The 24393-nt window shown below is 45.3% G+C and overlaps 1 protein-coding gene across 1 annotated transcript in view; it reads left to right on the top strand.

Annotated features, from left to right (window-relative positions):
* The window catches only part of CABLES1 (Cdk5 and Abl enzyme substrate 1), a gene marked incomplete at both ends in the record, with an annotated part of 110954 nt that overhangs the window by 54282 nt on the left and 32279 nt on the right, over nucleotides 1-24393 (top strand). The window contains 2 exon segments of the mRNA XM_006151593.2: nucleotides 2030-2122; nucleotides 19884-19961. Coding sequence (XP_006151655.2) covers nucleotides 2030-2122; nucleotides 19884-19961 — 171 coding nt within the window.

Genomic DNA, 24393 nt, shown 5'->3' with positions numbered 1-24393 from the left:
CTGAATCCCTTTTCCATTTTTCTCAGGATTTTGGGCATGCACACACATACACTCAATGTGATTTTCAAGCCACTAGGTCTGGGACTTGAACCAGGTAGTCGGTCATGGAGGATCCAGCTGCCTTAACTTCTGTAATACCTGCTGGCCCAAGGGCTGCAGTTTTAAGAATATAGGAGGCAACTAGTAACAAAGTCACTCTTAGAGCTAATGATTTGTTAATAGTAATAATAGCAACCCTGGAAATGTGTGTATGTAGGTGTAAACATGTGTGTTTGTATATATGTATAAGTATAGGAGTTATTTTGAGTGGGTCGCTTGGCAGTTTATGAAGCTCATATAGTTAATCCTCGCAACAGTGGCAAGGAAGAATCAGAAGTAGTGCTAATAGGTTAGGGTTGGCAGTAACGTTGAGGAGGTCCAAGGATGGATTTCCACTGCTTCAGTGTAGGGGACATGACCAGAAGTGGTGCTTTCTTCCTTTGGATCTACAGCCCATTCTGAATGAAAGTCGCCAAATAAGTACGATATTGTACCTTTGTTTTGGTCTAAATTCTTTAACTTTAGTGCAATTTATTCAAGTGAAACTGTCTTTTAAGGTGCTGCTTCTTATGGGGAAAAAATATGGTGTACTCTAGGATCTAGGAAGCGTGGGCCCTTATTAGAAGGATGGATTGGGAGATTATTCCTAGCCTGACCCCCTTGAAGTGAGCCCCTGGTGGGGAGTACAAATTGGACTGTTCTGCAGTTCAAAATTCTGTCCATTTCTCAATCTGATTCCTAAATGCGCTCCCATATCGCCTTGCCCTGAATTGCATCATTTTGGATCTTCTTGTTCTTCCTTTACCTAAAGCCTCAAAGTTCAGAACAGACTGATTTCAGATGATGCCTTAGCACAGTCTTGGGAAGCTGCTGTTCCTTCTCTGGAACTCACCTTCAGAAGCATAAGCACAGGTACCCACAGCCAAAGTGGGAGCCAGCTGTTGGGCCCATGGTCAGAAAATCCTTTTGCTATGGTAGCACAAGCCCAAACAGAAAAGTCAACTTTCTTTCTTTCTTTTTTTTTTTTCAAGAATTGTTTAGTTTTTCATTTATTCTTCTTCTTCAGTTTAACCAGAGAGAGAGGAGAGGAGAGTGAGCTCTTCCAGGACTTAAAGTGTGGTTGGCCACATGAGAGTCCAGTGACCTCACCACCATGCCACCTGCTGGCCCCAGTCACCTTTCCTTTTATCTAGAAAAAGACTAAACCTCAGATTCTTGTTTGTCGAGTTCTTTTGCTTTTTTGTTGCAGTTTCGAACTTGGAATTTGTGTTAACTCTGAAAACTATACACAAGTAAGATCTTTTTGTCCTGTGGGCCTGTTTTGTCATTCTGTCTTGCAAGCAAATGTTTTATATTCTAGGGGCAAAAGCACATTTTGAATCAAAGCCACTTGAGCTCAACAAATGTTTATTTAAAATTTACCTTTAAATAAAACAAAAACTCAGCAACTCTCTGGGTGTCTGATTCTCATTGAGTTTAAAGCTGTGACTTCCCAGCCATAGTCAGTCAAGTTGAGAATTGAGGCAACTGTCCAGGTCATTCCGGCCAAAATCCTGCTATTGAAGAAAAATGATTCAGGCTTGTTTTTAAACTGAATTTTCCAGTATGTTTTTACTCTCTAAATCCTTTAAATGACTCTGTTTCCTTTACTTATGTTGATATAGGCAGATTCTTTGAAAGAATAATGTCTTTGGAATCTGGGTAGATTATTTTATTGTAAATGGGGACAATAGTTTTCATTAGCTGGCTTTTCAGAGACCCATATGAAATATTATCAGTATTATCAAGGAAGTGTCTGTCATTGGGTTTTTTGCAGCTTCCTTGCTTCCACCCGCATTGTCTTCATTATCCCTGCTGACTGACTCCTGCCCACTTAGGGCTTAGGGGTGACTTAAACCATTTGTCTCGTCTTTCCTTCCTGTCTTTGTGTGGAGATGTCTCAGCTACCCAGCAGGCCACTGACTGATTTTGTAACACCTTTATTTTTCAGATGTCGAACTCTCTCAGGTTCGCCCAGACCAAAGAATTTTAAGAAGATTCATTTTATCAAGAACATGCGGCAACATGATACCAGGAACGGCAGGTACTACATTAACACTGGGACTGCCCGCCAGCGCCAGCGGGCAGGGTGAGGAAAGGAGGGAGGGGACCAGTGGGAGTGGGGGCAGAAGTCAGCCAAGCCACGCCCATACTTCTAGGAGAAGCTGGATCTGATGTAACCCTCCCAGACAGTTCCCACACCGCTCATGCCAGAATCACCAGAAGGAATCTGGAGATACTAATGCTCCCTACCACGTAGTGAGATGTGCAGACCAACGGCAAACTGAATTTTTGATAACGTACAAAGAGATTTTTATAGCAAACTTTGAACAGAAAAATGATTGAGTTTTTTTTTTTTTTTTAATGGATTTTTGGTTTGTTTTTCCTGCTCTGTTGGTTTTGCATTAGTTTTTCCCCAACCCTGCATCCTCTGGTCAATAGAGACCCTGCCAGATCTGCACCTGGCCTCCCTCTGGTTTATTAGCAAGGATGAGTTGTCCTTAGATGAAGGAAGAACTTGGGAGGAAACCAAGAAGAAAATGCCATTTTGGAGATGACAGAAGGAAGTTGTGGTCATAAGTTGATGAATGGAAGAATGTGACCCAACTTGTTGAGAAAGGCAAGCAGAAGCTTTGCCCATGGAAGCTGGGCAGCAGGTGTGGGTTCCCTTGATGCAGGTGCTGGGGTCTTTGGATCAGCTGCAATCCCAGGGGTGGTGGGTGAGAGGGGATCTGGTCATGCTACATTATGGCCTGGATCTCTGATCCTCCCCACCTTAGGAGTAGGAGGTGAGTGAGTGGTGCTGCACATCCCTTAGCTGCCCAGCAGTATTCTCCCAGCCCTGCAGTCTTGGTCACTGTTCTAGCCCACATGGCTGTGTCCAGTGCCGACGTCACCTCGAGACCGCCAGTTAGCACAGCCTAGCCTCTTAGTCTGCAGGGTTAACCCAGGACCTGTTGGCTATTCTGGCCTGAAGTGCCCCACTGTTGAGGCTCATCCATCCCTAAGCTTTCTGACTATGTTGAGAAAGAATTGGGCCCCTCGGCTCTACGTGGCCTAGAGTATAGCTCACAAAATGAGCAGGGAGTCTCTGTTGCAAAACTTATACTCTGATCTAACCAAGAGCTTCAAGCATAATTTTGAGATTGAAAGAGGAAGAAAAAAAAAAAAAAAACCTTAAAGCTGAGAACCAGATACCATAGAGACAATACCCATGGGATTGAAAAAATAAAACAGAAAAATCTAACAGGACTTTATGATCAGTAATACCCTAGTAGTTGCTTAGAAATATACCCTGGGGCCTGAGATAGCTCCACGTTCCTTGTAAGGAATCGCTTCACTGTGACACAAGACAATCCCAACTGGCAGGTGAAGTGGCAGTGAACACCCTCAGTAGAAGCACGTAGTTGTGAGGGATGATTGAGCCACTCCAAGTTAAACCATACCTATCCGTCTGCAGTCAGTGAATTCTGTGAGGCTGACCCTGGGACCTGTTAGAGGGCTCTAGGTGGATAAAGTACAGAGAAGCCAAGCTAAGGGTGTTCCAGGTCATGCTGCAGGCCATGGGGCCAGATAGAGGCTAAAAAGGATGGTGCCTGACAGACCAGAGACCAAGCAGAGAGAGCCACAGGAATTTCAGCTCCACTGTCAGAGCCAGGGCAAGGATGAGTTCTTGACTTCTTGCTAGAGTGAGAGTGGGTATTAGTTCCCCAGCAGGTAGTGGAAGCATTGACAGAGCTGCCGCTCCTTAATTCTAATTTCGCTTCAACACAAAAGACAGGTTGGTCCTCAGGGGCCTTGCAGAAGTCAGGTTGGATTTTTTTCCCCTCAAAGTTTCTTTCTTTTGTGTTTGTGAGAGAAAAACTGATATCTTGTACAGGGTCTGACCATTCTGCAGTCCTCTACCCAGCTCTTAGCCAGCCAGAGTCATGGGTGCACACTCCTACTATGTTCAGATTTACCTGGGATCAGAATCCAAGCCTCACACGTGGTATCCTTATCATGTAGCAGTGCCCTACCACCTCTGCCACTGTGCTTGGGCCTCATGTCGGACATACAGTTGGAAAACAAAGTAGTATTTCACTGAATTTTAGGACCATAGAAATCAGTAAGTTCAGACTAAGAAATTGATTTTTGCAGCCAGGACTGTATTGTCAGAAGAGCAAGTTCTGAGTATCATAAAGTGATCATGAGTAACATTCATTGAAGCTTATTGGGTGTCAGGCCTGAAGAACTTCACATGCTTTGCTTCATTCACTCAAAACTCAATAGGTGTTTGTTGAACAAATGAGTGGAGTACTTTTGGAATGAATTTCAGTCTTCAGGACTAGATCTCGAGGAATGGAAAGAATTCAGACGTATAAATAATCGTTTAAACAATCTTATAAGAAAGGCATGTCCGTGTTGTAGTAGGCAGAATAATTGCCCCCAAAGATGTCCACATCCCATGTCCAAGAACTATGATACATTAGTTTATATGGCAAGGGAGAATTAGGTTGCTAATTAAGTGCCCTTTAAGTAGGAGGTTATTTTGGATTGTCCAGATGGACCCAGTATACTCTGAGTATACTTAAAGTGAGGCAGGAGATTCTGTGCCAGAGTGATACGATGTGAGACTCAGCTGACCATTGCTGGCCTTAAAGATGGAGGAAGGGCCCACAAACCAAGAACTGTAGGCAGCCTGTGGAAGCTGGAAAAGGCAACACCAGCTGTCCTCTGGAGCTTCCTGAGGGAACCAGCTCTGCCAATATCTTGATTTTGGCTCCGTGAGAGCCATTTTGGAGTTCTGATCTCCAGAATTGTGAGATAAATTTGTGTTGTTTTAAGCCCCTAACTTTGTGGGAATTTGCTGCCACAACCATAGGAAATTAAAACACATATTGTCTACTTTACAGAGGAGGAAAGTGGACCACGTAGCTAGAAAATCGGAGGTAGAATTCAAGCCCAGGCGTCAGATTGCAAAGCTTATTCTCTTAATTAACAAAGGGAAGAGGGGAAGATAAAGATCCACACACGGTAAAGACATTTCATGATGGATTTCGAGGAAATTCTGTGTTGATTGCTGACTTCTAAAAAATTATTAGCTAAAGGCCAAGGACTAGTATAAGAATGACTTCAGCAAACTTCTAAGAATGGGTTATAGGATACTGAGGTCCAGAAGGAACTAAAGTCTGTTTAAAAAATTATAATCTTTATGCATCACTGACAGGAACATAAAATAGTTTGGCCACTGTGGAAACAGTTTGGCAGTTCCTCAAAAAGTTGAACATGACATTAGCGTATGACCCAGTAGCTGAATGCTAGACATATACTCAGAAGAATTGAAAAGCAGAGTTCAGCCAGTGTAACATTATTCGCCCTAGCCAAAAGGTGGAAACAATCCAAGTGTCTACCAGCAGATAAATGGATAAACCAGATGTGGTATCTACATATAATGGAATATTATTCAGCCATGAAAAGGAATGGAGTCCTAACACATACTACAGTGGTGTGAACCTTGAAATCATTATGCTGAGTGAAATAAGCCAGACAGAGAAGGTCAAATATTGCATTGTTCCATTTATATAAAATATCCAGAGTATTAACTCAGTTGAGACAGAGGTAGTTGAGAGGGCCCCAGGGGTTAGGGAGAGAGGGAGTTATTGCTTACTGGGTACAGAGTTTCTGTTTGGAGTGATGGAAAAGCTTTGGCGATAGCTAGAATGATGGTTGCACAACATTGTGCCTGCACTCAGCACGTGCATACTTAAAACCTGTAAGTGGCACACTTTATGACATATATAAAATGCCAGTGATAGCCATGAGGCTTTTATTTATTTTAATTAAAAAAATTTTTTGAGAGATTTTTGCTGTAGAGTCTGTCTGCTTGCCAGAGAGTCAAAGTGAGAAATCGCGCTCTACGGGGGATGGCCACACTACAATCCCCTCTCCTCCATTCTCCTCTCAGGATTTTGGGTATGCATGCACACGTACCTGGCGTGAGTTTCAAGCCTGCAGGTCTGGGGACTCAAACCATTTTTGGCCACGTGGGAGTCCAGTGACATAACCATTATGCCATCCGCTGGTCCTGTCATTCGGCTTTTAAAACCATATTCAGAAGAGGAAGAAAAAGATGGTAAATTTCTTGAGGTCAGTGGTACCAGGTCAGCATATGTCACTCACTGGCCGCCTTTTTGCTTATTTACCAAGCAGAGGGACCAGCAGATGGCATAATGATTACGTTGCTAGATTCCCACGTGGTCAGCCATGGTTTGAGGCCTGGACTCAGCAGCTTAAAACTCACACAGGGTTCGAGTATGTGCCCAAAATCCAAAAGGAGACTGGAGGAGAAGGGATTGCGGCATGGTCATACCCCCTGGGGGTTGATTTCTCACTTTCTGTCTCTGGTGAGCGCACACACCCTATAGCAAAAAAATCTGTCAAAAAGAAAAATAAATACATAAATAAGTGTATATATATATATATAATATTTACCAAGTAGAAGTACTTCTTTACAAACATAACTATAAAATATAGACTCAACAAAGTAATATGCCAGGCACACAGTAGGCACTCTGTGTTTGTTGGATAAATTAATAAAGAGGCCTTTTTAGTTGTCAGGACTAAGATCCCAGGGAATAGAAAGAATTTAGAAATTGAGACCAGCAGATAGTATAATGGTTACATCGCTGGACTCCCACATAGTTGACTGATGTTCAAGTCCCAGACCCAGTAGCTTAAAACACACTGGTCACGTGTGTGTGCATGTGTGCCCAAAATTCTGAGAGGAGAATGGAGGAAAAGGGTTGTGACATGGCCATCCCCCCAGGGGGTGATTTCTTGCTATCTGTCTCTCTGGTGAGTGCATGTGCACTATAGGAAAAAAAAAAAAAAAATATATATATATATATATATATGTAAAAATAGAACTTTTTTCTTTTTTTTTTTCTTTTAGTTTTTTGGTATAGGGAACATGCACTCCTCCTGAGAGAGACAGAGAGAAGGAAAGCAAGAAGTCACCCCCAGGGGCAGGGGGGATGACCACTCGGCAATCCCTTCTTTTCAGTTCTTCTCTCTTGTGTCTGGGCACAAAGTGTTTCAAGCTGCCAGGTTGGGGAGTTGAACCACACAGTCGGCCATGTGGGATCCAGTGCCTTAACCACCATGCCATTTGCTGGCCCTGAAATAACAAATATTTAAAACATCATATAGAATAAAGAATATTCCTAGTGCAAGTTTGGAACAGATGGTTGTAAAGAGTGTGGAGGTTGCTAGCAGCTAGTCTACATAAGTACACTGAGAAAAAGTCGTGTTAAATTAACTTCATGTCCTTACTGATGGAATAACTAGGTTAGTAAGTTAGGGGACTACTGAAGATGTTTCATTTCTTGATCTCGGCAGAATGGTAGAATGTTCCTCATTAGAGTATATCCCAGTGGGGTAAAGTGGTGCAGATGACCGGGCAACTGTGAAGCTAGAGACTGTAGGCAGCTGAAATTTGTTAGCTGACCATTCTCGGTCTGAGAGGGAGAGCACAAGTATTCCCATCAGGATTATCTCTTGTGCTGGGTAGACCAGCAGTTGCAGTAAAGGTCCATCAACCTGGCAGTCAGCCATTTGGGGCACCAAAGCAGGGAGAGGAGGAGAGGGTGAGCCCAGGAAAGCCAAGATGTGGTTACGTCATCAGCTGGAAATGCTAGGCCCAATTCACCAAGATTAAACTTAGCTGGGATAAAGTGATACAGTAAGGAAGAGAGACTTTTCAGAAGCTCATGTGAAAACTGTCGTGGTATTTGGATGCAAGTGTGTATTACCAACCAAAATTATAAGAAATATTTTGAACATTATCTTTAAAATTCAATATTTTGAAATTTTGAAAGTTCTTTATTAACTTTCAAGAACTATAGAATATGAGTTAAATTTTTTTTTCTTTTTTTTTTTTTCTTTTTTGGAGAGGTTTTTGCTATAGGGCACGTGCGCTCGCCAGACAGACAGAGACAGAGAGATAGAAAGCAGGAAATCACCCCTCAGGGGGGATGGCCACGCCGCAATCCCTTGTCCTCCATTCTCCTCTCGGGATTTTGGGCACACACACACGCGTGCCCGGTGTGAGTTTAAGCCACCGGGTCCGGGACTCGAACCGCGGTCGACTATGTGGGAGTTCAGCGACATAGCCATTACGCTAACTGCTGGTCCCCAAATTTTTTTGATATGTAAAGTAAATGATTGTGGAAAAATCACCAACCAGGGCCGGCCCCACCTATCATGTTGCAGTTGGTGTCATGTCTTAGGACACTGGATTTGTATTGGGATGGTCCTAGTGCGCTGGACCCTCCGGAAGGAATCACATGTATCCAGATAGAAGGAGTCTGGTACAGTTGTTTGTAACTACATGGGACACAGTGATGCATGCATTTGTTCTGTTTGCTTTGGTCTGTTGACATGTATCAGGGAGTACAACAGAAGTCCTGCTTTGAGATGTTCTAGACTAGCTGGAGAGAGAGATCAAAAAGTATAAACACATGGGAGATAGGATCAGTGTGCTAAGGAGAAAGACAGAAGCAGCTGAGGTGTGAGAACATATGGAAAGCCATGTTGGGGAACCTTGCCACGGAGGCGAGAAGGAAGTAAGGGAACCAGCTCTGTGGCTATCCCAGTGGGAAGAGCATTGAGAGTGGATGGAACAGCAGTTGCAAAGACACTGAAGACAAGGATATACTGGCTGTGTTTGAGGAAATAGAAAAGATAGCATGATGGAATGGAGAGAGAGAGGAAGAAAGGAGAGATGAGTCCTGCTGTCAGAGGAGGTGGATTATGCAGATGTTTGCTTGTATTGTGGGTGAGGTGGGAGCCAGGAGAGTCCTGAGCAGAGGAATGGCATGATCTGACTTGCCTTTGAATAAAAGTCTGGCCAACCAAAGTCAAGGGCAAGCATTGCAGGTTGTTTGGGGTAACCCTGTCCTTATAGAAAATTAGAAGGTGGGTATGTATTCTCCTCCCGAAGTAAATTCATTTTGGTATGGAGTTCAAAAGCCACTCTTAATAACTGTTTACAAATGTATGAGCAAGCTGTTTTCTCTCAAGAAAGAGGTAACCAGTGGCCCCACTCCACGACATCTGGAACAGCCCTTGGACATCCCGTGATGAAAGCCACTGGCGAGTGGGAGCTGCTGCTTCCTTGATAAAAGTCCAATTTGCATCTTCATGAGATACCAACTATGTCCTCAGTGAGGAGAGGATAAACAAAAGTGAAAACAAACCTCAGCGCGGAGGTTAAGAGACACCTTTGAAGATGGCAAACAATTTCAGAGCTTCACACAAACAGGGCCACCCAGTACCACCTGAGAGGACACTGCCGGCCAGGTGGAACTGAATCATCAGAGCAGGAGGTGGAGATTGTAAAAGTGAAGACCGAAGACCAGTGGGAGCGTTCATGATGTGTATGTCTGGTGACCCTCCTGGTCTTACGGGCAAAGGGCCTTTCCTCTTGGCGCTTCCAGTTCTTGAGGCTCCTAAACATCTATCTTTGAGAGCGACAGGTGATAAGAGCCCCTATTTCGAAGGGCATCCCTCCTCACACGCATGTGCCTGTGTGGGCATTACTGGGCACCTGAGGTCGCCTGGATTTTGAACGTCTGCACTGTACACAAGTGACAGCTCCATGTGCCCTGGAAATAAATGTCACCTCCTGGATTTGCGTCGAGAATCGTTTCACTGTGATCAGGTGGAGAGATGCTCTTGGCAGTGAGTAGGATGAGTTATCGCATCTCTTGGGGGAAATTTTGAAAGGTTTAAAAGGATTTGAGATGGAAGTGGATAAAGACCTGAGCTAGAATGTTTTCTCTTGAAAGTGTGAACGACGTAGGGCAGCTTTAAAAAAAGATCCAGATTTCATCACCCCCTATCTGCTTTTTAAAGTTAAGTGCAGTCACTGGAATCAAGTGGTAGCCTTTCCTTTTTGTATCAAAAGTATTTGGAGGGATAAGGAGGATGGGCCCTAACTAAATTGAGATCTTTGTGAGCTCGACGGTTGTGATGTCAGCCTAACTCAGTTGGAAAAATGAATTGGAGGAAGTTGCACATTTCAAAAATGAAAACCGCTAGTTAGAAACAGCACAGCACCAGCCTTGAAAGAAGAAAAATGCTGTTGCCTTTTCTCTCTGAAATGAAGCTGTTGAGCACCTCCTGTGAGGCAGCATCAGCCCTTTCCCGAACAGCCTTCCCTTCTCAGAACTCTTGTTCCTTATGAAAAGACCGGAACCCACCTACCTCCCTATTGGAGGAGGCCGGCCAGGAGACATCTTCATCCTGTCATCATCAGGGTTTACCACCAGTTTTCAGCAAAATCTCAGTCCTGGGGGGCAATGAGCAGACAGCTGGAAGAGTCCTTCAGAACTCCTCAGACCTCACTGAGGCTCCCAGACCTGCCTCTCCTGCCACTTAGGTTCCCCTTGAGCTGCTTAACAGTCACAGGCCCAGAAAATGCCCCTGTTCCATCCACTGGCACCAAGGGGTAGCAGGAGGGAGGAGCATGGGCATGGAGCAGTCAGCTCTAAGAATGCTGGCCCAGGTCAGCACCACACCTATGAGGTTCTATTACACATATCACTGTAAAAAACCTAGAGAGGATGTTCCTTTTTCTGTGTTTGAGAAAAATTATCTCTCTCCCAGCTCCCAAATTGATTTCCAGTAGTAAAGCATTGTGCTCAGTGCCTCCCAGGTATGAGTAGATCCTGCTACCAAAAAGCCCAAGGTCTATGACTACGTGTGGTTCTTTTCAGCCAGTATTGTTGTATCTCTTCCATGAGAGAGAAACACACACACATACACCCAATCAGACGTGACAACAAGGCCTTCACACCATGATCCACTCTCAGCCTGGATCATGGGCATGCATGCACACTTGTGTGTACAGAGAGGCCCTGGGGCATGAACCCTGGACCCTCCCAGGTAGATCTAGTTGTGTTAACTGCTGTGCCACTATCAAATCATACAGGGAAGGCTTAGGGCTTAGAAACCTCTTCAGGCTAAATAGAACCTTGCTTGGATGGTTCTCTTAATTCTGCTTGATGAGCAGGCCTGGGGGAAACAAGTCCCTGGTCCCCAGCGAGTGATATGCAGGACTGAGAACACACAGTTGTAGATTGCAGACAGCTCAGCTAGGAGGCTACACGCCAGGACCCAGCTTCCCGGCTGTCTTGGAAGAGCAGGGAGGAAGGGGCCATAAGGGGACTTTCTAACTTCTGTAACACCATCCTTGGCTTGTTTTTCTCCTACCACCCTGTTAGGGCTGAATTGTGTCTCCTCCCCACCCCAAATTTATATGTTGAAATCCTAATCCCTCAGAATGTGAGTTTCCTTGGAAATAGGGACTTTGCAGATGTAATTGTTAGGGTGAGGTTACACTAGAGTAGACCCTGATGGAGTAAGACTGGTAAACATACTCATAGAAAGGGCATCAGGTGGGAGAGGCCATGTGAGGAGTCAGTGTTGCCAGGGACTGCCAAAGTTCAGAGAGCAGCCTTCCCTAGGCCTCCAGAGGAATCGTGACCCTGCCAACAACTTGATCTCGCGTTTTGACCTCCAGAAGTGGAGACAGCACATTTCTGCTGAAGCCATCCGCTCGTGGTACCTTGCCATGGCTGCCTCAGTGAACTAGCTCTCTCTCCACGTGGGGAGCTTTCCCCACAGCTCTGTCCCAGCTCCTTCTCTCTCATTCCACTCTCAACCCCACAGGAATTCATTTATCCCATGGCTTCAGCAGACATCTCAAACCAGGGTCTCCCAAAGTCACCCTCAGGCCCGTCAAGCTCCAGGCCCAACCTCCTTGGGTCAGAAGGCCCCTCTCGGCTGGCCTGCGGACCTTGCCAGTTCCTTCCCTGGGCCATCCCCGGCTGTGCTGAATTATTTGTAGTGGCTGCTTGGTTAAGGGGAAAAAAAAGTTAGCAGAAGGAAGTTGGGAAGAAACACCCACAAAAATCACATGTATAGCTTAAACATTGTGCTTTAAATTTAAGGCATGTTTAGATGTTTAGGGTGGGTTTTGTTTTTGTTTTTGTTTTTGTTTGGCTGTTTGTTTTGTTTTATACTGGGCCTTATGTTTGCATGTGAGTTCCCTAGATCAGACTCTGTGGCTTGACTTCCTTACACAGCATCATTCCCACCCATTACAGGAAGGTTCAGATTGGATTTCTTTAAAATGTCCAAAGAATACAAAATAACTTAAGATTCTTAAAAAAAAATTTCCTAATCTTTTATAGTTGTCCTACTCATACCTATTTCGACAGCAATTTTTTTTAGTACCTTGCCCATTTAAATATTTTTCAAGCATCTAGCATTATCATTATTATTTTTAATTCTTGCTGTAGGCTGCATACATTTACCAGAGAGAGAGAAATCAGCCTGGGGTGTGTGTATGTGGGGAAGGGGAGTTGATCACACCACAGGCTCTTCTCGTCTATTTTCCTCTCAGGATTTTGGACACACACACGCTCTCAGTGCCTGGCATGTGCCTCAGACTACCAGGTCCAGTATTCAAACTGTGTAGTCGGCCATGGGGGATCCAGCTGCCTTAACCACCACACCACTAGCTGGCCCATGTATTTTTTTTTTAATTACCAGAAGGTGCATGTGCTTGCCCATGGCCACACTGCAGTCCTTTTCCTCCATTCTTCTGTTCTGTCATGGTTTTGAGCATATAGGCGCACATGCCTGGCATTTTTTTCAAACCGCTGGGACTGGGATCTGAACTGTGGTCAGCCATGTGGGATCTGGTTCTCAATATACTGCATTTAACCACTGTGCTATTGGGTTGAACCAGCATCGTATTTATAGAAACAGCACTTTTCTCTCTCTCTTTCCCCTTTTTCCTACATTTCCTTAGTTTGGCAGTCTTTAACAAACAAGCAAAAATGTACGTGGCATGTACAGCTGGGATGTGAGCAGGTCTGGGACACACATTACTGGCTCTTGGTAAGCGCACAGCTCCATGTGGGTGTGGTAGGACAGCCCGCCAGCCTGAGCTTTGCTTGTGCTGGGGTGTGGCTCAGAGTGTTTTGCAGAGGGCAGTGGAGTCAGGCTGGTGAAGGTCAGTGAGGAGAGTGTGCTTGGGTAGGCCCTGTGTTCTTTCCCCTCCTGACCTCCACACAGGCCAGTCCTTCCACCAGCATTTCTTCCCGTAGCGGTCAGATTGCTGCTCGTTCCTCGAGACTCAGCTTAGCTGCCATTGTGCTCGTCCTGTGTGCTCAGCAGCGAGCAAGCTCTACCCTACGCCCCTGTGTAAATGTCCCTCCCACCCAGCCAGTTCTGTGAGGACTGAACTCTTACTTGTGTCATCCATCATCGAATCCCCAACACCTAGTGCAATGTCTGGCACAGACTGAGTGCTCAGGAAATATTTAGGGGAGGGAGTGAGGGAGGAAGGGGGAGAGGGAGATCATGTAACTTGTTTCTCAGAAATCGTCAGCCACTCCCTAGATTGCAGGAGACGGTGCACCTCCCCAGCAGGCAGGCGAGACTGTGCTGCAGGAATGGAAGTGGTAGTGGTGGTGGTGGTAGCAATAGTCACAATAAGAGGACTAAACATCTCCACGGATACTACCACCACCATCCGGTATTCCTGGGCTCCCACACACAGGCCTTTAACTGCGGGCGCTATCCCGCCCCATCAGTGCCAGCTCTGTGGACTGCAGTTCCTCATTCCTGGAGCTTCCCATTATCGTGGGGCTCAGTGTTCCTGTTCTTGCCTGCAGGAATCCCACTCCTCCTCCTGCTCTGGCTCCTTGTTCTTGGCCCCTCTCCTCCACAAGGCTCCTTCCCTCCTCCCAGCTCCATGCACTGGAGTATCACCCTGTCCCACTCGACAGAAGGGAATAGATCGCTTTATGAAGAACGTTCTTGGAACCCCCAGTTTCTGCTTTGCCCTTGTGCCCAGATGGGACATATCCAGCAGTTAGTGGGGTATTTCCTAAGGAGAAAAGCATCCCCCAATGGCCACAGAGTGCTCGACTAGAGTAAACAAGAACATTTTGTCATCGCTGTTGCTGTTTTCGCTCAGCTCTCATTATGTAATTGCCAGCCCTTCAGAAGAGAGAGAAAGGGATCAAGTCCCCCTTCTTCCGGCTTTCATGAAGCATTGTGAGAGGAAGAAGGAGCTGCTGTGGGAAAAGAGGACAGAGCAGAGCTCAAAAGAGAGTGGGTTTTCCAGATTTCTTAATACTCATTTCCTGGCATTGGGCTTCACGGCTTCCTCTGCGTGTGGCATACGTGCGTCAGTGCACAGAGGACGTATCGAGCGGGTGATGTATGGCAGCCACCACAGGGGAAAGGAAGCGACTGGAAGCCGGCTGTGTTTGTTTTCCAGGGGTGCCCTATGAGGTACCACAAACTGGGTAGTTAAAACAACAAAAATGGATTCTCGGCCCAGCCTCAGTGGCAGAAGCAGCCACATACTGAGCTGCAGTACTGGAGCCACGTGGATGACTGCTGGTTCGGGTCCCAGCCCAGGCAGCTTGAAATACACAGGTCTGAGTGCGCACAGGTGTCCAAGGTCCTGATGAACTAGACTACTGGGGGTAGAGGGTCCCCACAGGACAAGACTATGTCGTGGACTCCTGGGTGTGTCGCTCACACCTGCATGTGTATACACTCTCATGAATAAATAAGTGGACTTTAAAAGAAAAAAAGAAAATGATTCTCACTGTTCTGGAGGTTACAAGTGCATGGCTATGTCTCCCTGGAGGCTGCAGGAGATAGGACGGTACGTGTAACTGGCCTGCCATTACTGCATGTCGTCATTACTCAGTGCTTATGCGTCCTTTCTCCCCACACACCAAACGTGTTTGGACGTTTTTAAACAAAACAAGAGAATGAGAGAATATAAATGCTAGTATAATGCAAGCCTTTTTTCCAACCTCTTCTTTCTCAACCACAAGGCTCCCTTGCTTCTTGGCAATCCTTGGCATCCCTGGCTTATAGTCGCTTCACTCCATTCTCCATGGTCACATGGACTTTTTACCCCTGTGTGTGTCCAGGTGTCTCCAAGTCTCTCTGTCCTTATACACATACCAGTCATTGGATTTAAGGCCCACTCTAATCCATTATGACCTTAGTTTAACTCGGTTACATCTATCAAGACCTTATTTCTAAACACAGCTGCATTCATAGGTACCCGGAGTTAGGATTTCAACATGTCTTTGAGGGGGCAAGTTAACCGCACAGCAGCAGCATTTTGGAGTGTATGCTTGCTTCATGGGTATGTAGGGAAGAACCATTTGGGAGATGCATTTGTGCCCATGTACCTGGTGCCTAATGTAGACCCTGGACTGTGTGTGGTCATCACTATACCCCCCACCCCCTTGTTGTGAATGTAATTTTCATTCCTTTTCCTCTGGAAGTTGCTTTCTTGTTTTTCTGTCCTTGATATTTCTGCTATAATGGAATATCCCACCTGGAAGAGATCATACTTTCTCACAGCCAACAAGAGGCTCCCCAGGGTTCTGGAAACAACACGAAGCCAGTTTTTGGCAAAAATGAAAACACTTGAGGACCCTGGGTAGTGAGAGACGTTGCTGGCACTGGCTGAGGCGTGGAGTGCAGATTCACTAGGAGTGGTCTGTGGCATTCGGCCGCCTGTGGAGGTCCTCGTCTTGTGGCTGTTCTGAACACTTCAGTATCACATGAGTTCAGGAAGCATTGTGGTCTGAAGCCACAAGATCCTCCTACCAGAAGCACTTTCCCGAGGGCATGGAAATAAAGCTACATGAAAAAAAAAAAAAACAAAGACAGTGTTCCAGCAGAAGAGTATTCCCAATAATTCCTGGAAGTTTTGGGAAACACTGTGCCTCCAGACACAGCTTTGCCCGCAAGGACTGTGGCCCTGCGGAGCTTCTTCCTTTTCAGTGTGTTTCTTCTGGCAGACGTTATGTGGAGATGTGACCTTTAATTCCTGAAGTTAATGCCTCCTTTGAAGTCAGTCTCGTGTAATGCTTTCTGAACATCTTAACTCCAAGTAAAGTGCTACATGTCACAAACGGGGAAATTATGTGGGTTTTTTGTGTGCTATTTGAATATCAAAGAAGGTAGCTTCAGTGGTTGAAGAGAAAGACATGGAAGTAGTTGGTTTCTGAAGCCCGGCAGAGATGGTGTTTAGTTGATAGGTCATTTTTGACCACCCCCATGGGATTTAATTCTTAAATAACAGGCAGTCCTGGAAGGCAAGCAAGTCTGAATTTTTGGGGGGACACTTCTATTATAAAGGACATTTCTCCCAATACTTATAAGGAGCAAAGCTGCAAATTCACAGGAACCCTCCAGATTCTAAATATAATGATTGGTCAGCTCGTCCCGTGGTGAGAGTCACACTGCTTGAAGTTGCTAGCGTGCAAAACAGAAGACTGCAAAGTGCCACTTGCTGATACGTGCCAGCTCTGGCCAAGGCCTGCGTTCCCTCCCAGATGCCAGAACTACTTCAGGAAACACAGGAGATGTGTTCTTTGGTGTGCCATCTGCAAACCTCTCACAGAGCTGCCCTGTGAATCTCTGCCGTGATTTTCTCCTCTGGCCTCTGCAGGAAGGGGGAGTCCATCAGATGGTTATACTTGAAAATGGAAGAGAAGGACCCCAAATGTGCTGTTCCTTACGTCCTCCTTCTTTCCAGCTGCCTGAGGCTGGCCAACCAGAGACGTTCCAGTCTTCCTGGAATTGTGAAACAGTCCGTAGTTGCTAAACGTGACCTATGCAGACAAGTAGCATGTTTTCTGAGTGAGATCCATGTTGTCAGCCTCTCCTAGACCAAGAGTGAGGACCACCCAGAGTGAGCACTCATTTAGTAGAACAACTCAGCCCATGTACTAATGAGCACCTTGTGGTTGAGAAAGAAGACGTGGAAAGAAGGCTTGCATTGTACTGGCATTTATATTCTCTCAGTCTCTTGTTTGCTTTAAAAATGCCCAAACACGTTTGACGTGTGGGAAGAAAGGACGCATGAGCACTGAGTAATGACGACATGCAGGAATGGCAGGCCAGTTACACATACCTTCTTCGGGGCTGCAGAAGACATTGACATGACAAGGAGTAGTTCCAGACTTTTCTTCTGGGTGGATAGCAAGGAGGGGTGGCGGGGGTTTGGCAAACCTCTGTCCTTCCATCTGGAGAGGGGCCCACGTTGAGCAGAGCTGGAGTATGGACCCTTCCATGGCTCTAGCAGCTCTAACTTCATGCTGACCCCTCCGGGTGCTGGGCTTGGTGACCTGTGAGCCAGGCTAGAAGGCTACCTGAGAATACCTGGGTGGTACCAAGAAGCCTAGGTATTCAGTCAAGCTTGTAGGAGCAGATTTTTCTAGTAAGTCTTAGAAGAGAGCACTCCCAGTGGTAAAGAGTTCAAGTTCAAAGCTGTGGTCCACCACACCTGCTGGTACATCACCTTTGGCACATCACTTACTCAGGCCTCACCAGGTAAAGCATTTGGAATCTGACACGTGATCGATACTTAATAAATATTAACTATTATTCTGTCTGCTTAAGTAAATCTAGGTGGGTATTGCGAGGTTAGTTCTGTTACCAGGCTGTGTGTGTGAGCATCCTGGAACGTGGCTGGTGTGCAGCAGGGTGTGGTCATGATTTATTTTTTCTGCGACCCTTTTGGCCTTAATGGCCTACTCTGCACTTGACACTAAGGTCCTTGCTGCAGTGACCAGCATTAGGGCCTGTGGTGTCTGATGGGAAATGTCACCCTTCGACTCCTCCTCACACCTGTGGTATCACTGTCATCAGGCCATGTGTGTGGTTCTCAGCTGTCCTGGAAGCTAGCCTTCTATGTCTTTGCAGGCTGGGTACAGAGCACAGAGTTCTGGGGAGATTCTGACTCTAGGTACTGTGCTGGTAAAGCATAACTTCAACCCCAGGGGCTGGTCCCCACTAAAAGTAGTGCCTGTTGACTGTGTATTGCTTGCCAGGCAAGCTCTGACAGTTCTTCCAACATGGGCTCAGTTATTCTTACAGTGTTCCAGTGAGAAAGTTACTATCATACCCCATTTTAGATGGGGAAACTGAGGCTCAAAAGAGTTAGTAAGCTGCCTGTGGTTAAACTAAGGTGACACTGCTGGCGTTTGAAGTTGAAAGTGTTGCCTTGGTGCTGTTAACCATGTGGGGTTCACAGACAGCTGCAGCCCTCCCATCGTCCACTTGACCAGACTCTGTGCTTCTCTGAAGCCCAGCCTGTATTTCAGTGACACCTAATGGACAGCACTGGAGCGGCCACCATTCACTAAGCCCTTGGCCTCACCCCCTAGAAGAGGAGGGAGGCAAATGAGTAGCAGCACTGACCACAGACAGCAGTGAACTTCTGGACATGTGAATAGGGAGAGGAGGCTACTGTCCAGGGAGTGAATGACTCAGTGAAGGAGGAGGAAACACTCTCTGGCGGGGGTGACTTCCGAGCTAGGCTTTGAAGACTACATAGAAGTTCACCACGTGTTATTTAGGTGGCATAACAGGAAGAATAGCCTGCGATGGACCCACATATAAAGCAGCAGGATGATTCTTTTTTTCCTTTTACTAAAAAAAAAAGGATAAATGGAACTTGATTTAAATTTAAAGCTTTCATTCTACAAAGACTATGGTGAATTGAATGAAAAGAAAGACACCAGAATGAGAGAGAATATTTTCAAATCATAAACCTGATAAAGGACTATGAATATATGAAGAACTCTTTAAAATCAACAAGAAGAAAACCAGTGACCCCAAAATTGACACCAAATTTTATCCGGATTATTTTTAAAAGGAGGGGCACTGCAAGGACTTTGGTGTGAATGAATGATAAGGCACGGGAGTGGAGCATGGGGAGAAGGGTTCTGCGTGTTGAGACTCTGGCAAGGAAGACGAGACGCAGGACCTGGCTAACCAGGCCAGGAGTGTGAGCAGTTCGTGTCATTGTTCTAACACAAGGTTAACATCCCCAAACCTGGATGCATTTGGTCGTACTGTTTTTCCTGGTTTTATTATTACCGTTGTTGAAGGAAATTTTTCAAAAGCACATCTGCTCCGTAAATGATGTGTATTGATTTTATGCTAAAAAGAATGTTTTTTTAATCTCTTCCACTTATTTTTCCTTTTTTTTTTTTTTTTTCATTTGCAATTCCCTTTGGCAAAAGTTATTCTCAGATGCCAGGATAAGTACTTTGGGGGGCTATTGTTTTTGTTTTTTAATGTTTTCTTAAGTGGCTTTTGATTGCATAAGAGCATCGTGTAGAACTGTTTCCAGTAGTATCTTTATAGCAGGAATTTTTTTTAGGAATGGAGCCTCAGACTGATTATGTAATTGTTCCCTTAATCTATTCTCAGAACCTAGCATGTTGCCAGCATATAAAAAAACCTAATGATCGTAATGGCATCTGAGTGTCTCTCCTGTTCATGGTTTCTGGCGCTATTGCTCTTGCATTGTTCACTGCAGAATAGGAATCAGCGGTTCCAATGTGGCATGACTGTTCACCCAGCACCAGCCACCCCAGACTCAGCTCTGTCTGCTCTGTCCTGCGTGTGCAGCCCCCAGCCAGCAACTCTGGCCTGAGAAAGGACTCACGTGTACTTATTAGCGACCCTCGCCAGTGTCTCGTGTTAACATTTGGATGAGGAGAGGCGGCATATACTTCTGCTGCGCTGAGGTTGCATTTTGCAAGGAGAGCAGAATACCATCTGTCGGAGGAGGTGGCGGGAGTGTGCAAATACTGCTGTGAATTCCATGAATGCTTAATTGCTATAGAATTTTTTTTTAATTTGAGTCTTTGCATTTAGTTTGTTTGTTGTTTGTTCTTTTTTTTATTTTTTAGAATAGTCCTTATCAGTGGCAGAAGATCCTTCTGTAGTATATTTTCAGTGCTGCCGTATCGCGACAGTACCCAAGTCGGGTATGTATATGCATGCATGCTTTGTAGTTCTCTGGGTGAAAAGTTCTGACATCGATGTGCATGGTGTGGCTACCTTTTCGCGTTCTAAGATCTTGCCTTGCTTTGACACTGCAAACTCAGTATTTGCAAATTTGAAAGAAAAACATGTTCTTTTTTTCTTCAGCCAGAAAGCTTCCTTGTTTCCGTTGTGTATGTGTATGTGTGTGTGTATATGTACACCCATCATATTGCCTGTGTTTTGTTGCCACTTCCAGTACTATAAAGCAAGAGCAATACAAGGCCCTCCATATTCTACAGGGTCATACTGACTTTGGAAAAAGGTAGGTCAGGAAAGGAGCTAGTCCCAAACCTGTGACCATCCTACCTCCTTGCATTTTGGGCTTGGGTTGGAAGCTGACCAGCAAGCTGGGGCTCCCACTGCAGGGCAAATATCAAAGCAGAGTGGTATGATTAGCTATGGACAAGAGGAATGCTCTCTTCTCTAGATCAACAACCCCCTCCTTTTACTCTGGAAAAAAAGTAAGTAACCAAGGGTCTGTTCTTGCCAAGCCTTCTCTCCTCTTCGCCATCCCTAAACCTGTGTTACTATTCCCTCCAGTGCAGCTAAATGCACATGCTTCCATCCTTTCGTTCCTGTATCTGTGTCCGTCATCAGGGTACTACTGATATCGAGGGCAGGACTGTTCCCTGTGTAGGATGTCAGGAGTATTGAGAGATGGTGACTTTCACCTCGGGTCATTGTGACTACCAAACATTACTGACTTGGGACCACAGCCCCCGAGGAGGGCCATGGCCCTTGGTGCTAACTCACCATTTCTTCCCTCACCACAGCCATGAACTCTACTCAGGCATTCGTGCTGCCATGGCCTTCCCTCTCCCTTGTGGACCTGTCAGGTTTAGGTCTGTCCAATTCACTGTGGTCCTTATCTATACTCTGTGCTCTAAGCTGCAGGGACAGAAGGCCACACATCTTTATTTGTAGAATCCCGACTCAGTCATTGATTAGATGTGTGCTTTGCAGGTCAACAATAATCCTACTCTTCATTGAGCATGGACCTTGTGCTGGTCTTTTTCATTGTCTGCATCCTTACAGCGCCTTGCAGAGCAGGTGTTCTAGCAAAGGTAACAGTGGATCCCACAGCTCAGACGTTTGAGGATGACCTGAAGGGTGGCCAGTAAGCCACCCTGAAGAGATAGCTTGGGGGATGCTTTCATCACCTGAGGAACCTGCATCATTCCTTGGGGAAACCAATTCAGATTGACTCAGACCTGATGAGTGATCCCAGAAGGTCAGTTCACTAATCTTCCTGCAGGCAGTGGCCCTGGGGCCCGGAGTATTCCATTGTGACTAACCCGCGTACACATCTCCTGGGGCTCTGTATCATCAGAGAGTTCTTGGCCAGCATGTCCTCTCACTAGGTCTGGACTGGCAGTGCTACCCTCATTTCTCTGGCTTCCTTGCTGACCTTTCTGATTCCCACATCTTTTTTCCTTAGCTGTATCTCCTTTCTTCAAGATCTTACTGTGTGACCAGAAACCGGAGATGAAAGTAGTGAAGGGTGGACCTTGGCCTTGGCCACTAAACTTACAGCCCAGGTGGGAAGACACAAGAAATTACACACATGATTAATTAGGACTTTTAGTAAATAGTAAAGATAGCCAGTCAAGTGGCTGCCTAGGCTTCCTGGCTTCTATTTCTTTAAGACATTTTGATCTCATCACACACCTGTCTTTGAAGTGTTTCTGTTTCTTTCATTCTCAAAGGGTGACTTTATTTCCAAATGTTGGAGTCTCCTCACTGTGGTACTTTCTTCATTTTATATAGAAGATTTGTGATGTTTAAGAGTTAAGGTCTCAAACATCAACTTTGGCCTGGAATGAGGAATTTGAATCCCATTCTGTCCAGCCACCCATTTTTCCATAACCTATCCTCATGGGTGGGCAAGACAAATCCATTTTCATGAAAACCTTCCTGTGATTAAAGCACTGTTATGATATCTGTGTCCCAGATGGTAATCTAGGCTCACAGAAAGGCTGAGTACTGTTTCCCGCCATGACACTTGGCACACAGGAAGGTAGGGCCAGCTGGTCAAGGACTTCCTATTTCTGATAGCAACGGAGGGAGTCAATGTTGAGAACTTAAGAGTTTTTCACTTGGGCAAGTCACTTGCCTTCTGTGAGGTTCATTTGTTCTCTCTAGAATGGGGTAGGTAAGTTAACCATGCATCTTTAATTTGAAGATTATAGCTTTTTTGTTTATTTGCTTATTTGCTAAACTGTGCAGTGCAGTCACTACAGAGAGTGAGCTGGCTAGAGTACAACATTTTCTACGAAACCAATAGGAGAACCTTTGGGGTCAAACTCTTAAGGCAGCAGTTAAGGGCCATGCATAGGGAGCTTGATCCCACATGACCAACAGCAGTTCAAATCACAGCCCTGACAGCTTACAAAACACTCTGGCCATGTGTGTATACATGCCCCAAATCCCATCAGGATGGAAAAATGGAGAAGGGATTGTGGTGTAACCACAACTACTGGGGAGTGTTTTCTCTCTCTTTCTGGCGAATGCACACACTCTTTGGCAATTAAAAACAAAATAGGGACAAGTTTTAGCTTGAATTACCTAGAAGGAGATCACCCACTGTCTCCATTGGACATCCTTGTGGATATATGTGGGCCTCCACATTTTAAACGCCTCAAGGCAGCGCTCGCTGGCAACCAGCTGGCTCCCAGGAATGGTATCTGTCTGTGCTCATCTCTTTCCTTCTGCTGCTGCAAAGGCCTCACCTGTAGTAGGTTTGGCTGCCCTGCCTGTTGGCCCTGGATACAGAAGCAAAATGAACATGTGGGCTCATAGGTCATAATATATTCTGTCTTAGATGTGAGCAGTGCAAACCTACCACTCATCTAGACTTTATAGACAAGGAAACCAAGACACAGAAGCGTCAGTTTTCTATAACAAAAACCATACTTGCCTCCCTGTTTCCTAACAGAGAAAGGAACGCGCTCATTTCTGCAGCATATCCTGCCTGAGTACTCACATAAGGAATCTGTGAGCACAGTTCACAGTACTGTAATTTAACAGCAGGATTGTTTACCAATAATACCCCATTTACCATAATTTGATTTTTTTTTCTTTTTTTGGAGAGGTTTTCACTATAGAGCACTTGCGCTCACCAGAAAGACAGAGAGAAACAGACAAAAAGCAAGAAATCACCCCCCAGGGGGGTTGGCCACGCTGCAATCCCTTCTCCTCCATTTTCCTCTCTGCATCTTGGGTCCACATGCACACATGTCCGGCGGCAGTTTAAGCCACCGGGTCCAAGACTCAAACCGTGGTTGACTACATGGGAGTCCAGCAACATAGCCATTACGCTAACTGCTGGTCCCCATAATTATGATATTTTTTCACTATTGGGAAACAAGTGCTCAAGTGAAAATATTTGTACTACTATGTACAAACAAGTAAATTTTCCTAGTAAATATACTAGTAAATACTATGTCTATATATCTTAATCTGGTTTAGCTCCTGTACATAGTAAAGAATATTTGGAATGTTCATGGAAAATGCATATTATGAGAGAATTGGATTTCGGAATATTTTGCACCAAAACAAACTTTTAAAAAATACATTTTTTTTTTAATTTGATGAGAGAAAGAGAGAGAAAGATAAAGTGAGAGAGCAAGCTGCCAGGTCTGAGACTCAACCATGGTCAGACATGTGGGATTCCTGCACTTTAACCATGCCACCTGCTGGCCCCTCAAAGCAAACTTTAATTGCACTCTCTCCACAAACTTTTTGAAGTCTACTCATATTAACTTATGCCTTTACACTGTGGAAAATACCTTTACTTAACACTGAAGTTCTTTCTAAGACTAGGAAATAAGTCATAGAATTTCAGGTGGAAAGACCTTCAGTGATCACATACTTTGATCTTCCTGCTTCATGGCTAAGAAAGCTGGAGGTGGCAGGTGATGAAGCTCACTGGGAACCTCCTGCTCTGCAGAACCAGCCGCACTAGAACTCAGGCCTCTGGGTCACCTGTCTGCTGACTGGTTTCTAGCTCCTGTGTTTCTGTGGTACTTATGTATGTGGACAAGACCACCTGTGCCTAAGGGTCTAAACAAGCACAAACCTCCCTGATGAGGGGGACAATGTACAGTTCAACTCCATCACAAGAAGGCTCTCAGAACAGGAAACTCCCAAGTTTGTCTGCCATGTACTTGAGCCTCCTTTACATGTACAGCAGCAGTCAGGTTGGTCTTATCTTCCTGGGTTTGTTTTCTGGCTTCTGCCATAATAAACTTTAATTATTATATTAATTTTACTTGTTATTTTTAAATTTGACCAGAAAGAGAAAGGGAAAATGAGAAAGCAAACCACTGGGTCCAGGGCTCAAACAGTAGTCAGCCATGTGGGAGTCCAGCCCCT

This window comes from Tupaia chinensis, unplaced genomic scaffold (genome assembly GCF_000334495.1).
Source record: "Tupaia chinensis unplaced genomic scaffold, TupChi_1.0 Scaffold000320_2, whole genome shotgun sequence".
In the NCBI taxonomy this organism is placed as follows: Eukaryota; Metazoa; Chordata; class Mammalia; order Scandentia; family Tupaiidae; genus Tupaia; species Tupaia belangeri.
Note: the sequence above shows the minus strand (reverse complement) of the source record. Positions and strands in the feature narration are given on the sequence as shown.